At 39.6% G+C, this 17,074-nt stretch overlaps 1 protein-coding gene across 3 annotated transcripts; it reads right to left on the bottom strand.

Annotated features, from left to right (window-relative positions):
• Nucleotides 1–250: 250 nt before the first annotated feature.
• sgcg (sarcoglycan, gamma) lies at nt 251–16,874 on the bottom strand. Of its 3 annotated transcripts, none has more exons than XM_083696243.1 (8): nt 16,657–16,874; nt 13,152–13,349; nt 11,677–11,778; nt 10,193–10,280; nt 3,692–3,811; nt 2,975–3,047; nt 2,686–2,803; nt 251–2,413 (listed from the first exon to the last, which is right to left on the bottom strand). In XM_083696243.1, the coding sequence occupies exons 2-8, from the start codon at nt 13,344–13,346 to the stop codon at nt 2,246–2,248; spliced, it is 864 nt and encodes a 287-aa protein (XP_083552369.1). In that variant the 5' UTR covers nt 13,347–13,349; nt 16,657–16,874; the 3' UTR covers nt 251–2,245. The 3 variants fall into 3 exon arrangements, with proteins under 3 accessions (XP_083552369.1, XP_083552368.1, XP_083552367.1); XM_083696242.1 differs by having other exon boundaries at nt 13,152–13,346; XM_083696241.1 differs by lacking the exon at nt 16,657–16,874 and having other exon boundaries at nt 13,152–13,458.
• Nucleotides 16,875–17,074: the final 200 nt, after the last annotated feature.

Below are 17,074 nucleotides of genomic sequence, written 5' to 3'. Positions count from 1 at the left end.
AAACATAAAATGATAATGGAATTTCGAAAATAAAGAAATGTACTGTCCTTTGTTGCACTGATATTCCTAATGTTAATGTAAAATTGTTTGTTTCACTAATCCCAGAAAGCAAGAATTTTAAAAAATACAACAAATTATCAAGAAACAGACAATTTTACAACAAATGTTTTATTGAAACATACAAAACCTGATGGTTAATTAACACACATTAAACAATTTATCAAAACATCCTAAATTTTACTAAGGACTTAAAACTTAAAAGTATATTACACATTTATACTGTGTAGAACAACTAAACATATATCACACATATCCAATATAACCTGGTAAACAAATAGCATTTAAGTAAGATCAAAGTAACTCATAAGAATCAAGAGTACAATCCTTACTGTTACAAAGAGAAGACAAATGGGCACCTGTTGTAATTGCAAAGAACATGGGATAATACTTCAGTTATAGCAATTGTGAGAGAGTAACGCAAATGCACATGCCTATCTCCCGTTATTACACAGTTGTTACTCAGTGATCAACAGGTTGACTTTAATCTTAACTCCAACATAAAACATTTTCCCCCTTGAAATGGATTCATTAATCCAGTAAATTAAAGAGCAACATAAACAATGGGCCATCTGGTGAATTTTGAGTGATATACAGTGATGCAGTAAATCATTTATGATTTTTTTTTTCTTTTTTTTTTTTTTATCACAACACTTCCACATCTGTTGCAATAGGATCAGAAGTCTTGTGTTGCTCAGCATTGCATATGAATTCATACAAAACACAAATACAAAGGCACTCTGCTGTACTGTACTTTAACTTTTCTCTATTCTCTTTCTAAAAAAAAGAACTAGGTTTTATCTGACTAACTACATTATCTACATGCTACATCTTATCATGCTTTTCTCCCCAACATACAATGCCCTGACAGTGAAGCATTTTCTCTTCTTTTGGCTCTACACTCCCAACAGTTTGGATTTGGAATCAAACAATTACTATGAAAGTAGAGATTCCCAGATTTTATTTGATGGTATTTGTGTACATATTGGTTTCACCATTTAGAAATTACAATACTTGTTACGCATAGTCACCCTATTTTAGGGTACCCAAAAATAATGGGACAATTGGCTTCACAGGTGTCTCTGGTAAGTCAGGTGTGTTCCATCACATCATTTGTGCAGGCATAAGAGAGCAGTCAATGTCTAGTATTCATTCACTCATTCATTTGACTTTGGAGTTAGCTATTGGCATCTGTCAACACGAGGACCAAAGAGGTGTCAATGAAAGTCAAGGAAGCCATTATTAGGCTTAAAATTCAGAAAAAAAATAACAGAAGCATAGCCAAAACCTTCAGCTTACCAACATCAATAGTTTGGAACATCATTAAAAAGAAAACATATATTTTTACAGCATACCACCTCATCTGTGAAACATGGTGCAGGGGGTGTTAGGCTTGAACATGTATATCTGCCACTAGTACTGTCTCACTTGTCTTAATTGACAATTGTAACAGCTGACGGCAGTAGCAGAATGTATTCTGAAGTCTACAGAAACATCTTGTCTGCTCGAGTCTGGTGGGGTCAATGGGTCGCCGACTTCAGGCAGTTATTGCATGCAAAGGATTGTCGACCAAATACTAAACATCAGTGCTTAATTTGTACATTTCATGAATCTGTCCCCTGAATAGGTACCCTGAAATAGGGGGACTATGCATAAAAAGTGTTGTAATATCTGAATGGTGAAACCAACATGTACAGAAACAAAACTTTAAATAAAAGCTGACAATCTCTACTTTAACCTCGTAGTAATGATTTAAAATCCAAACATGGAGTATAGAGCCAAAATAAGGCAAAATGCTTCACTGTCCCATATAACTTACGCAGGACACTGTATATGCACAACATATAAATACTATTGCACCACAAAAAAATATATTGCATAGGATGTTAGCTGTTAACCAGCTCTTCATTGCCCAGCCATAACACTGTAGATAGAAAATAAACAAGTAAGGAGTAAGCCACTTACATTGGTATCAATTGTCATTGTCAGTTGAATAGTAAAATGGTCACAAATGCAACACATGGATATGCATGTGCTATTAAAAATACCTTTTTAAATGATGACAGATTTGCAGTTTGACGAGCAGTTTTGTTCAGATATAAAGAATAGTGTTTTTCGATCTTCATTTTAGACTCTACTCAATGTAAAGTATATTCATTTACAGGGGTATATTCTGATGCCAAAGTCTCTAGCATTCTTGGCTTTCGCTACATGTGGTGGTGACCGCAGCCTTTGACAGAAACAGCTTTCCACTTGGACAGACACAAACTTCAAAGAGTCCCTGAGAGTTCCCAGACAAATTCTCCTCTCCCCCAGGTAGTTTGGGCAGGCGCACTGTCTCAGCTTCCAGGATCAGCTAAAAACAATGCAAACAATAGTGGGGTTAGACACTGAACTCACATTGATAAAGCTCATAGAAGACCTAAGGTGACAACATCACTGCTTTCAATTACTTTCACAAGCAAGGTCAGTAAATGAATGCCTGCAGTTCCAAAATAAATGTCCATGTTTATTGCATTCTCTGTCACTTACATGTGTCAATTATAAGTATATAAATTAAGCAAATATATCAAGCAAGTATAAGTGCATCAATTACACTCAGTAATTGTACAATGTTGGTTGTCTTACCAGTCTGGAGTGCAGAAGAAGATCCATTTTAGATTCAGCCTCGATGTTCCCAGTCAGTGCTTTGATATGAATATCATTTGATGTCTCCATACTGAGAAAGCGGGTTGGAGACTCCAGCCTAAAACACACCAGAGGGATAATGGTTTTATTAATCATCAATTTCTCAGAGCATTACATTATATCAATGGCAGCAAAACATATTTTTTTTCAAATTCACAAGTCGTTAAATAGCAAAAAATACACATGGCAGATACAACTAACATATTTCTAATATGTGTTCAAAATTCACCTCAGGTCTTTGAAAGGCCCTGCTTTGACCAGGGGTGTCTCTACAGAGTGTTGAAACAGTGCCCCCTCTGGACCTAAATTTAAAGGGGACAGAAAAAGGGTTGAAACATTGTGCTTCATACAGTTGGTAGTCAATGAAACATCATCGATCCTACCCCATGTAAGCCTGGCAGGTGGTTCTACAATCAGTTTCCCTGCATGTCTGTCAACTGGCGTCTGTGTGAAGATTACAGAGTCACCTCTAACCATCTTGAAGGAGAGGAAAATGTTTGCAGAGCTTTAATCATGACGGTGACAGCTCCCTCACTCATGCTAATTCTGTCTTTATCACCCTCTGCCATTGCCAGTTGCACTGTAACATGCAGAGCTACTCATCACCTGACACCAGGCTGTTGTATCTATAGTGCCTAGGAGAGGGATGTTTGTTCTGCACTTCTCTGGATTTCTGATGTTCCATTTAAGAGCTTCAGCGTCTTAATGATGTAAAATGACCGTCACTCTCCACCAGTCAGTGTGTATTCAAATGACCCAGACATAATTAAGCTATCAAGGGACACTCTTTAGCTAATTAGCCCTCACAGCACAAGGGCACTGGCCTCCCATCAATACACACTCTGGACACAATAATGACTTTTAGGGAAAAGAGGCAACTGGAATAGTGATAAATAAAGTGCTGTACACATACAGTATAGGCTAAGTAGTGGTGGCAGACTCCTACCTGTGACACGTAGCTTCTCTGCCCCAACGACCACCTCTTTTGCATTTGCAGAAAACAACATCTTTTCAGTGTTTAAGCTGATGACCAGGTTCTGTCCATGTCCCTGTGCCATTTCTGGACCTGAGAATACACAAGGACAATGCATTAGAGACCTGAAACAGTCAAGGCTGTGGAAATGTGTGGACATTGCATTATTGAGATATCATACAGCGCCTTGTGTAAGAAATGGGACAGTGAAGCATTTTTTCTTCTTTTGGCTCTATACTCCAAAGGTTTTCCGAACAATTACTATGAGGTTAAAGTAAAGATTCTCTGCTTTTTTTTCTTTGATTTGGTATTTATGTACATATTGGTTTCACCATTTAGAAATGACAACACTTTTTATACATAGTCTCATATTTCAGGGCACCAAAAGTAATGGGATAGATTCATATAATGTCCAAACTAAGCACTCATGTTGTTGACAATGCTTTGCATGCATTACTATGCATGCCTGAAGTCTGCGACCCATTGACCCCATCAGAAACTGGGTATCTTCTGGTGATGCTCTGCCAGACCTGTACTGCAGCCATCTTTCGTTGTTTGTTTTTAGGTATTTTTGCCTAAAATCTCATCAGGAAATTAAATGCATGTTCAATTGGATTTAAATCTGAAGACTTGGTCAGTCAAGAACTTTCCACTTTTTGGCCTTGAAAAACTCCCAAGTTGCTATGACAGTATGTTTGGGGTCATTGTCCTACTGTATAATGAAGCGCCACCCAATACATTTAGAGGCATGCTTTTTAAGGTACTTTTAGCAAACTGTAAACTGATCTTCCTTTTTTAGGATAGCTAGTGGTTTGTACCTTGCAGTAAAGCCTCTGTAGTTCGGCTGGTAATGTATTCTGCGGATGGTAGTCTCTGACGCATTAACGCATACCTGCCACTCCTGGAGAGTGTTCCTGATCTGTGGGACAGTTGTTTTGGCCATTTTCTTAATTATGGTAAGCATTCTTCAGTCATCCACTGTAGAAGTCTTAATTTTCCTACCAGGCCCTCATCAATGGCAGACTCCAAAGGCAAACGCAAAGCCTAGAATCAATACTATACATTGACAGCTCTCCTATGCCTGCACAAACGATGTGACGGAACCCACCTGATAGTAATTGTTTGATTTCAAATCTAAACTTTTGGAGTATAGAGCCAAAAGAAGAAAAAATGCGTCACTGTCCCATTACTTACACAGGTCTATTGTATATGCTATTGTATATGCAAAATAATGTTTCTCAATAGTGCTATCAATGAATTACGAAATCACTGGTGGGAACATTGCCAAGGTAAGCCTTCGACTGTGTCAGAATTGTCATGTAGCACTCAAGCGTTTGCAAAGATTGTAACACTTGTTCACGAAAGTAACTTTGGTATCATCAAACGTTGGTCATCAAACGCTCAAAACTGACTTCCATCGGCTGCATCTCTATGACTGAATCCAATATTCACGATATACCACAACCTCTCTCTCATGTGCTGTTGCGAAGAAGACTAATCATTTAATTGTAGGGCTACTGTCATAAACTCGGTATTCCAGTACATACAGTCATATGACAGTACCATTTTGAACGGTATGTATTCTGTCATTCTTGATCCGGATTCCCTCCATCAGCGCTGCCGTTCGTAATTGGTAGGCCAATGATGATACATTTTAAATTAATTTAATAACTGACTCTATCAAGGTAGGCTAAATGACCGAGACCAGTAACAAGTCAAACGTCTACCACAGATAAGAGTTGCAGTGCTATTTGCTATTTCAATGCTGTTACATATACACTCACCAAACACTTTATTAGAAACACCTGTACAACTTCTCATGGTGGAGGAGGTGTAATGGTGTGGAGAATGTTTTCATGGCGCACTTTGGGCCCGTTAATACCAATCAATCATCGCTTGAATGCCACAGCCTATTTGAGTATTGTTGCTGACCATGTGCATCCTTCATGGCCACAATTTATCCATCTTCTAATGGCTACTTCCAGCATAATAATGCACCATGTCACAAAGCGAAAGTCATCTCAAACTCATTTCATGAACATGACAATGAGTTCAGTGTTCTTGAGTGGCCTTCCCAATCACCGGATCTGAATCCAATCTTTGGGATGTGGTAGAACACAGCTTGAAAGTGCACCTGAAAACTCTGCAGGAATTGTGTTATGCAATCATGTCATCATGGACCAGAATCTCAAAGGAATGTTTCCAACATCTTGTGGAATCAATGCCACGAAGAATTGAGTCTGTTTTGAGAGCAAAGGGAGGCCCTACCCAGTATTAGTATAGTGTTCCTAATAAAGTGCTTTTGAATTATTTTCAGTGTGACTTCAACAAATAGCTGTGACATAGCAATGTTACATCACCTAATTAGCCAACCGTCATCCATAAAACATGATACCAAAAGATGCAATTTCGGACCCTGCCAATCGTATTGCTGGACTTATGCAGCCTCTCCAGTGCGCAAAGAACATGGAGATTTTATGGGTAAAATATAAGAGATGAAATGCACATATCTATGATATTCATGAGACACACCCCTCAAATGTCCCTCCCCCCAAAAAAACACACATTTGGCACAATGGCAAGTATGGGTTGACATTAAAATATGCGCTGGAGCTCCACATACACATTTGGCGGATAAAAGAACAGATCCAAGCATAGGTGGTGCGTATTGATATATATTGATATGTTTCGGTATTCATATCGCTCAGTATTCATATCGTTCACTCACACAATATTATTGCCAAATTCGTTTGGTGATTGGCTACGAATGCAGCTGTAGGCCTGACTGAAAAGTTACCGGAGTGCTTATTAGTGCTTATTTGATTCATTATCATTCTTGCTTATTACAGCTTTGCATTGATTTCTCAAAATATGATTCCCAAATTCCTTAGGCTATATGCCTACTGCATTAAGGGGCCGTGTCCACATCGAACTTTCATTTTAATCGGCAGCTTTTTCTCCTTGTTCTCAATGGAACGGGTCGCTTTTTCAGCACTAAAACCAAAGCGTGGAGCTGAGCTTTTTTTTTGTTGCGCCAAGCTCCTGAACACCCAGTTTTTTGAAAAAGGTTATTTTATCCCTTTATCCCCTTGCCAGCTAAAGCACTGTATTGGGTAGCCAAGCAACAACAAAAGCCCAATGCTGCTTTAACAAAAAAAAGCTTGCTGTGGTCACTGCCCCTTGCTACACTCCTAGCTCTCCACTTTGCAAACTATTATGACGTGTTTAATGACATCACCTCAAAACTCCTAAACAATCTTTATGGCAAGACGCATCATTCACCCGTTTCATAAAAATTATCCCAATGGAGTCGGAGAAAAAGCTTGTGACATACGAATCCTAACCGAATCATAGTCCCCTCTTCGATTTCATCGTCTGTCCAGATTGCTGTGTGGGTGTGGTGTGACCATGTTATGTCCTAAGTGATGTGCATACCGAGGAACTTGAAGCTGCTGACTGTCTTCACTGCAACCCCCCCTGATGGATAGATGACTGATGGATAGATGATTCACTTACTTAAACAAATGTATTTGTTGTAAGTCACTTTGGATAAAGGCGTCTGCTAAATGCCATAAATGTAAAATGTAAATGAGGTGATACTGCCTACCCCCACCACCTGGGGTCTGCCCATCAAAAAGTCCAGGATCCAATTACACAGGAGGTGTTAAGACCCAGGTCCCTGAGCTTGGTGACAAGCTTGGAGGGGACAATGGTGTTGAATGCTGAACTGTAGTCAATGAACAGCATTCTCACATAGGTATCTCTCTTGTCCTGGTGAGAAAGGGCAGTGTGCAGGGTGAGGGAAATGGCATCATCAGTGGATCTGTTGGGGCGGTATGCAGATTGAAGTGGGTCCAGTGTGGCAGGTAGTGTGCAGTTGATGTGGTTCTTAACCTGTCTCTCAAAGCACTTCATGACGACAGATGTAAGTGCAACAGGGCGATAGTCATTAAGGCAGGTTACCTTGGTCTTTTTAGGCACTGGAACAATTGTGGTCACCTTAAAACAGGTGGGACAGAGAGAGGTTGAATATGTCCGTGAAGACATTCGCTAGCTGGTCAGTGCATGCTCTGAGGATGAGGTCAGAGATGCCGTCTGGCCAGCTGCTTTGCGGGTGTTAACACTGTCCTTGCAGGTAGCAAGAGCCTTTTTGGGGGACTCCTTGTTGCTTCCCTCAAACTGAGCGTAAAAGGTGTTGAGCTCGTCAGGAAGTGAAGCATCAGTGCACATACTGCCAAGTCTCCCCTTATAATCTGTAATCGTCTGCAACCCACGCAATATACCTCTCACGTCAGTGCCCTGGTATTGTGATTCTATCTTGTCCCTGTATTGCCTTTTAGCGTCTCTGATAGCTTTCCGAAGGTCGTATCTGGATTTCTTGTTTTCCTTGTTTTTATCCAAACTTATCCTCAACGTTCTCTTAAACCTGACACTAATGTTATTTCATCATTAGCCTGCTATGTTGTTTTGGGTGTTGCTAAGAACATATTTGAATGAAATCATTGTACACCGTTGGCAAACTGCCATCACGGATGCATTTGTGATTTTAAGTGTGATGCAGGTGAAGATCACATGCACATATATCAAGCAAGACATTTGTACAAGAATTAAAATTCTTAACTCAAGTTCCGCAATTTTCGACGACATACCTGGATCAGACCGAATTGCCGTTTCGCCCTATGTTTGCTCGAAGAGGCACATTGAAACAATTTAACACTTGCTTGATCTTGTGCACAACGCTGAAAGTGAAATATAAGCCCTTGATATTGCACTAAATTGACACAGCATTAGGATTTTCTCTAGTGTAGCTTGGTATCAAAAACATTTTATTTTATGTTAAAAATTTTACCGTAGAATTGAATGAAATACGCTTACAAAATACAACATTTGCCTGGGAAAGAACTGTCAGACCTTCCACCCAAATTAGCATTAATTTTGCACCAATTATTCTGTAATACCCTAGATTAAGCTCAAATGACGTCACTATGGATAGCACTATTTTGTTTTTAGACCTTTTTACACTTTTCTCATGCGTTCCAGGACCTTTGAGCCCATCAGGTCAACCCCTCTCTTGAGCTCACTTTGCATTCTGGGACCTTCAAATTTACACACTGACGCAAAATGACTAAAATCCTTCCAACCAGGAGCCTGCGTACAAAACAAGTTTGATCTGTTTTATAAAACAAAATATTTTAGCCTGTTTAATGCTACTGGTATTGTTTCGCCGTTGATCTGTCTGTGTGTGTGCCTATTGTTGATCGGCAGGAGACTAGAGTTTTGACTGTAATAGGTTGTCTTGTCCTAGGAGTGCGTAGGTGCTCTGCTATACTTGTATCATATGTTTAAAACATATGTTTTAATCATGTTTTTTTGTTGGGGGAGCGTCAACGTATTTTTTTCAAGCGTTGGGGGCGGGCTATGCGGAAAAAAAACTTTCCTCCATGTACCCCCCCATCACAAATAACAATCAGTCCCTTAGTGACTAATTGTAACTACGAGGGAGATGGTGAAGACAGGGCACAACAAGATTCGGAAGACAAATAACGATAGGCAGAGTTCCTGCGCATGAATGTCCCTCCCCATCTGTCTATAGGAGCTGGAAGGCAACAAGCCTCCAGAAGGAGAAGGCAACAAGCCTCCAGAAGGAGAAGGCAACAAGCCTCCAGAAGGAGAAGGCAACAAGCCTCCAGAAGGCAACAAGCCTCCAGAAGGCAACAAGCCTCCAGAAGGAGAAGGCAACAAGCCTCCAGAAGGAGAAGGCAACAAGCCTCCAGAAGGCAACAAGCCTCCAGAAGGTGGCCCGGGAGCATATGCAATTCATGGGAGGTAACACTTGTCCTATGAGACTACAGAGTGCAGATAAAATTTGCTCCCTGACAAAAATAGGCCAGTGAGTTATCTAACACAGTTCAATACCTTGTTCTGTAGAAGAATAGAATGAGATGTACTTTCAAAAAGTCCATGTCTAAGGGGAGAATAGGCCAACTAAGTGGTCTTTTAAAAGCCTTAAACCTCACTCACAGAGGGGCACATACAGGGTCAATGGTTTTAATGGCATAATGACGAATACATTACAGCCTTGTGAAACACTGTAATTCGTTTTGTCGTTTGTTACCCCTCTAATTATGGCACACTCTTCTATGAACCCCATTGGACAGTTGTAAATGGTGCACAAATAATAGTTTCTGTATTAAGCCAGAGGGCCATTCTTGTACTGATGACGGAAAGCAGGCTACTTGATTAAATGGGGTTTTAATGGTAAATCTGAAATGATATTAAAGGGGAGATACATTTTTGTCACCATTAATGCTGGATTACATACAGCTCCAGGACAAGTCTATGAATGACATTGCCAAAGTCCTCATATATCAGTTGAATATTGCAATTTGATGAACTCCACTCCAAATTTCATTTATGAACACATTGCCTGTTTGCTGTGTTACGTGTGCGTGTGTGCGTGCGTGCGCTTCCTACCCACAGAAAGGCTTCCTGTGACATCACCATCGACGTTGCGGGCATTGAGGGTAACATTTTCAGATGAGTGCACTAGAAGAGATGAGTCCTGCAAAAGAAGATCAGTTTGGTAATGAACAACCTGTGCATGTTGCATCATTATCAGTTATCACAGGACAGAACTGTAATTGAGCATGGGACTCAAGGGATATCTGTATGCTCAAAGGTTCAAATATCTGGTTATCACCTTTCAAAAAGCACTATTCAGGAATGATGAACTAAGAGGAATGAGCTTTCCGTACTGGCCAAACTATACCAACACCGTCACGGCACTGTAACGCCTCTGTACCATGAGCCGCAGTTTAACAACTAACAGTGATCAATGAGACATGCTAGACCGCATGCAAAAGCAGCATTTCTGCGAAGTGAAGCTTGCTTGAAGCAGCATAGTTTAACACTTTGAGTCTATTTTCCTCGGCAGCAAGAGCATTGCAAAGGCGTAGAGAAACCACATAATATCAAATATAAATTCACAAATAATCTCAATCATCCTAAAACTAAGGAGGAACATTTTAAAAAATCACCCTGCACACATTGAACACAGGTTCACAGGTATTGCATTTTAGGCTTGTATTAAAATATGAAAGAGTGTTGAAGCAATTCTTGATGTCATGCACTTATAGTCTACTTCATATCATTGAAATTGCTGATTAGTTGTTGAGGTTTCAAGAACATAGCGTCCCGTTATGAAGTGTAGCCACAATTATCTTCAGATAGCTTTATGAAATATAGCTTTGCTATTTTGTATATAGCTATTTTGTCATCCGATCAATGCTTGTGGCAGCGTATCTCGTCTTGCTCTTGGTACACCACCCTGAAAACTGTGTTAAAGGAGCTAAGACGGTACGCTCTCATTTCGGTGTTGGTGTAGTTTCAGCGTAAGAGGCATGAGTTAGACTTCAGAGGCAGGTTGTGCATTAATATATAATACTCTCATTAGAAACTGTAGAATTCAGTGATACAAGTGTGAGTCTATGAATGGTGAATACATTGCCTTTTTAATGAAGCTCATAAAGAAAGAGTGGGGGAAAACAACACACTATGAGGAAAAACCATCCAACATGTAAACAACTGCTGCAAAGTGTTACCATCTGCTGCTGGATGGTGTGTCATAAACTATTCACTACCACAAATATCCAAGAGGTTAATAAGGAACTCACTGCACTGTGCATGCAGAGTCCCTGCCAAGGCTTATTCAGTTAGACACATTCCTCAGCTACGCAAGAAAGATATGTAAAATAAATAAATAAATAAATACTGATCTAAACATACCTCAAGAAAATTTAAGAATTTAGCAGGAAGTCCTCCTAGATTCAACAAACAATCAACTTTAATCTCAATGGTTTCCTGATGGTGAGTAAGCTTAAGCATTCAGGCTGCTTAATTCAACATCAACCTACTGGGTATAAGTGTGTGAGGAGAAGAGTGTGGTGTGTTTGACTTACTTCTCTGGAGTGGATCTCTTGGGCGTAGAGAGGAAAGAGGAACTCAGACTCGCCCTCCAGTCTCACCCCATCCGATGTCACTTTTAGTTGACCCATCCCTTCCTGCAATGACAATTGGAGCAGGGAGAATTAGCTTGGTATTGCTTCAAATAAAAAGCATAACATAGGACTGCATACAAGACACCAACTTGCTAACTGTACTGTGTCCTGGATCAATTGTGTGACATCTTATATCGTTTCTTATTCTGTATGTGTAGCTATTTAAGGAGATGGTTTCGCTGGGTGCATTATCAGTACAGTATGAAACCTCACACAGAGAAGTAAATACATTTGATTCAGCACCACACTCTACAGAAAGTATCATTGATAATTAGTTCATTAGTGCTGGCAACAATTCCGATGAATGTCAAGAATTTTAATTTGTAGCCAACAGAACATTTATCATAATGATACAAGTTAGGATTCATAGACATTAAAACTTAAGACAGTAGTAGGAAAATACTGTAGATAAAAACAGTTACATTTACCCCTCAAACTATTTTCCCCAAAGAAACCTGAAGATGGTGAGATATGACAGAATTCTTTAATGCAGGGAGTAAACCTAACTGTACATGTATTGAATGAGTTCTCTCTCTCTAACTGGTTTCTGATTGGAGAAAAGCCAGGTGTTACAATTGACCAGAGGTGGAAAGAGTACTGAAATATCCTACTCAAGTAGAAGTACTGTTACTTCTGTGAAATTTTACTCAAGTAAAAAGTTACTTACATTCTAATCTAGTATAGAGTACTTTTTTACTCTTACTTAAGAGCAAAAAAGTACCTTATTAAAAAGTATTCTAAACGAAACCTTGATTATTGTATTTCATCATCATCTAAATGTAATCTTATGACTGACGTTCATCGTTCATATTTTCTGTGCAGTTTGATTTGATTGGCCTCTTTATGTGCAATGCTCACTACTGAATATGATTGGGCATACTGAGCAGAGTTTTGGCACCATAGCTATTTGCAAACACTGCTATTATTCTGCTATGGATATCATTCTACTTTGTAATGGATGATTAAAACAAATAGAGAAGTAGAATACTTCATTCCTGTGTTATTTGTCCCCAGTCTCCCATACTAGAAGCCAAGTAAGAGAGACAGGCAGCTTTTGTAGTCTCCAGGGCTGAGGGCAAGCTCACTTTAAACCAGCCAGGATCTATTGTAGGTGTTTGCTCATCCAATGCAGGCACCTTATTCATAGGGTGTGTATAGGGTAGGGATGTCTGCAGTATCTGCATAAATCCACATTTGCCATCTGGAGAAATGTTTCTCTGCCTGAATCAAAAAGCAACCATACATTTTAATGCTGGTTTTACCCAAAAAATTAACATACCTTCAATGGCCAATGTAGGTCGGTCTATTGAGTTACAATGTAGAATATGCACTATAGAGGCTACTGAAGAAAGTCAGTCATCTCCACCGCCACATACCGTGTTAAACCATGTGACCCTGAGGATCCATATTGTGAGGGCAAAGTTCACCACCAGAATGATAATGAGCAGCAGGACGAACAGGTAAAGGCAGCGCTTCCTCCAGCCGTAGATCCCAATCTTATAGATGTAATCAGGGACGGGGGCGGGGACACTGGTGTCCTGGGTGGTGGTGACATACTGCTCTCGCACCATCTGCTGGTGAAAACACAGTGACATGGACCATGGACATGGCAGTTAATATCAGTGGACATCTTTGACTTGATAATACATTACTCCGCAATGTCAATTCATCATACAGTATATCTATGAATCCTCACACCTCATCTTATGTAAATTGCCTCATAGAATCACGGTACAATGCCTGCTCTTAGACAGTCTTCATCATTCATGAGGTCATGCAATGATTTGGTGGATATCTGGCCGGAGCACTAATGGAAAACTTGAGTATATTTCCAACATCTACTCAAAGATGGTAGAAGACAAGAGAAAAAACACCCTCTTATTACTTATTATTGGCTTTAGTTTATAATCATATATACTGTACTAAATATAAAACTGAGCAGAGTATATAAGGATGTATGAATTGTAAATCAACAGTATAATAGCTGAATATATTTTATATTCCATATGAAGGCAACATTATCTAAATTTAGGCAACATTATCTCAATCAGTTAGAACTCACAGGGACTTTGAAAGCATTTCTCCTTCTGTAAAAGTGGGTGGATTGTGTGACACAGAAATAACATGAAGGCTCAATAATAGATTTCACATGGACACACAGAGAATATGGGTGAGGGCAGAGCACGTAGCTATAACTTTTCAGCACCAAAGGGTTGGACAGTATCCAGTATCCAGGTTAATTGATTCATCAACATTAATACTACATTAAAAACTCCTTTCATTCAAGGCAAAGCCAGAAAAAAAGTTGCAGCCAGTGGATCAATAAAACGGCGTCAACAAAATAAATTATATTGAAACCCTTTAACTCCACATTATTTTCCACATGAAAAGGCTTTTATGTCCATTTATAAAGTGTCTGCTAAATGTCAAAAATAAATAAATGTGTTGCATTTTAACTTAACACCAACACTGCAAAAACACACCTGTATAAAAATGTGCTCGACTCAACATCTGTGATCATCCAAGTTCCCTTAAGATTCTGCTGTTCTCAACAAAAATAAACAAATGGGAGACTACTTTCTCAGATATTTGATTCATGCTGGTCTGGAATGGGTAACAGCAGCTTGGATGATTTACATATGGACAGATGCTTCATCTCATTGCTGGGGTAAACATGGTTTCCATCATGTTTAAGGAGCAACTTTTCATTGTGGACTATAATTCTCTCATGACATTAACAGATGCTCAGCCAGTACCCCTCCTAACTGTAATTTGGCTGACTACCAACCAATAATGATTAGGTTACCTTGAGAGATTTGGAACGTGTATTTGCAATTAGGAAAACTACTACAGGATAACTCTCTTTTTAAATAGAGACACAAGACTTGCTAAAGCCTTTTCATGTCAACTGTTAGGCCTAATGCATGGTCTATGAACATCATAATGTTGCTCCCTTAGCTGTATATCTTGCTAACTATATCAAAGAAAGTAATGGATAAAAAAGCCTACATGCTTTCTGCTTAGGTCTATCACCCAGGAAGAGATGTTTCAGAGAGGATGATAAACGCCTAGTCATCGTGGCTACAAACAGTCATTTCCTGCTGTTTGCAGTAAACATAGAAAACAAGCGTGTTGGCATAAAGGATCCCGAGTATCTCTCCCCACCAGGATTTACCTCGCCACAGGATGTGTCACAGACTCCAGAACCAGGCAGTGATAAATAGCCTTATTCCACAACAATACAAATGATGTAGCATAACATAGCTAAACCCAGCATTAACCTTAAAAGGAGAATTGATAAAGACCACCTTGTTGTGTGGAATACTTATTTTCCATTTCACTGTACATTTGTATTACTTATCAGTGAGCAATCAGAATAAATCATAAAGAGAAATTGCATTTCAGCAACAGTTCCCAAAATTGTTTTCTTGAATAACTACCTAGTGTGACCAGTCATATAAAGCAAAATGTCCGTATGAAGGTAAACATACAGACAAACATATAAGCACATATAGGACATATAACCATTAAAAACTGCCTCCATCAATAAGGATGGCAATTTGGAGTGCCTTGATTAAATTAAGTGCTTGTGTGTGCAGAAACAATTTCATTGTAATTAACTTATTCTATAATTTGTGAAAATGTTTCATCAAAGTTGAATAACTCACTGAATCTGCTCTCCCAATTCAAATGAACCTAAAGAGGAGGTCTAGCTAAAATAAGAAAGGGAGAGGAGCAACTTGTGGCTGAATCTTTAAAGGTTTTTATTTAAGCCATCCAGCAACAGACCAACCCTACCATAGTAACCCAAATACACATTCCTTTAAAACCTCACCCTTGGAGTGCAAAGGAAAGAATCCTCTGTTAATGTGCCTTTATGAACCAGCATTCTGGTCATGCTATCTCCACAGAGCACAAGCCTTAATGAAGTCCTATCACAAGAAAGGGTACCAAAAGTCATTCAAAAACCCCACTAGTCCCTAGATGCTCGTACTGAGTTCACAACATAGACCCAAGATAAAAAGCAGTGGTAAAAGTCTATGTTAACCTTAAACCAGTGATATTCCTTTTGCTGTGGTCTTTACACTCTGAATGAGAACCTATAGGGCAAGAGCAGCACTGTGCAGTATACTGCCTGCCTAAATCAGTGGGGTATGACTGTAATTGAGATTCCAGGCTTCTCTTCGCACCTCAGTATGACCTGATCAAATGCCAGTAGAACTTCCTGAGCCTCAGACTAAATAAGAACTTACTTTCTCAAATTGTTAGCTGGAGGATATTCATTTATAAAAAAACTGCTGGAAAGAACAATACTCAAAGGAGCTCAGAAAAGAAGCCTATCCAAAGCCAAGACCTTGGTTCTCTGCTAAGTTTCCCTCTGCATCTAAGCTGCCGTCTTCATATTTTCCCAATGCTGTAATGCTTCCACTTCTAAAAATAGAGCACAGCATTGTGTACTAAATTTAAAAAGACCCACAGGACACAGCATGAGCAAAACTAATATACAGAACTATATGATACAGTATGGAAATTAACGTAAGTCATAACTGAGGTACTCTGACAACTTATTTCTGTCTTCCAATATTTTTGCCCATGTATGGTCAAATTATTGACAGCAGTAGAGAAAATAGTTAAGGGAGAATACATCCACTTACATAAATTTAGGGCTGTCTTTCTATGCAAGACAAACATGAAAGCAAAGTGAAAAACTACATGCGCGCACACACACACACACACACACACACACACACACACACACACACAGGTCAAATAAGACTTGAGTTGAAACCCAACAGAATAATACAAAGATGTGGAAGATTTCACAGAGCCTTGGGACGTGCAATAGCAGTGACACAGACTATAGAGAGCATGTTTGCCTACCTTTGTGTGTTGAGGCACTGCTTTCTCCTCTCTTCAGTAACAAATAGAGCTTCTGTGGAGCAGCAGTAGTGGGGTAGCAGTGGTAGAGTCCTCGGACGTCTGTCAGGCGTTCAACAGCTGCGTGCCATAAATCTAGCCATGGAACTGCCCCAACTAATCACCACGAGAAGGCGCTCCCACTTCCTGCATATCCAATGTACCTCTCTCTCTGCCTTGGGCTTCCCTTCTTCTCTTTTTGATTGTCCACTCAAAATCATGCGTGTGTGTGAGTGAGAGAGAGAGAGAGAGAGAGAGAGAGAGAGAGAGAGATAGATAGATAGAGTGTGAGAGTGTGTGTCAGCTACAGCTCATACATACAAAAGGGTCCCTGGGACTCCTCCAGGAAACATTTTTTGAAGTGTAGAGGGGGAAACACAGT

The sequence above is a fragment of the Argentina silus genome (assembly GCF_951799395.1).
Source record: "Argentina silus genome assembly, chromosome: X".
Lineage (NCBI taxonomy): Eukaryota > Metazoa > Chordata > Actinopteri > Argentiniformes > Argentinidae > Argentina > Argentina silus.
The sequence above is the reverse complement of the archived record's forward strand: the minus strand, read 5'-3'. Positions and strand labels throughout refer to the sequence as shown.

What these genes read in the sequence shown, in the direction of transcription:
- sgcg (XM_083696241.1), bottom strand. Translation starts at nt 13,370, where the DNA reads ATGTCACTGTGTTTTCACCAGCAGATGGTGCGAGAGCAGTATGTCACC. An exon ending in AAGAGATCCACTCCAGAGAA is followed by an intron (nt 10,281 to 11,676) that starts GTAAGTCAAACA and finishes CTTCTTTTGCAG; the next exon opens with GACTCATCTCTTCTAGTGCA. An exon ending in TTCTTCTGCACTCCAGACTG is followed by an intron (nt 2,414 to 2,685) that starts GTAAGACAACCA and finishes CATTGTTTTTAG; the next exon opens with CTGATCCTGGAAGCTGAGAC.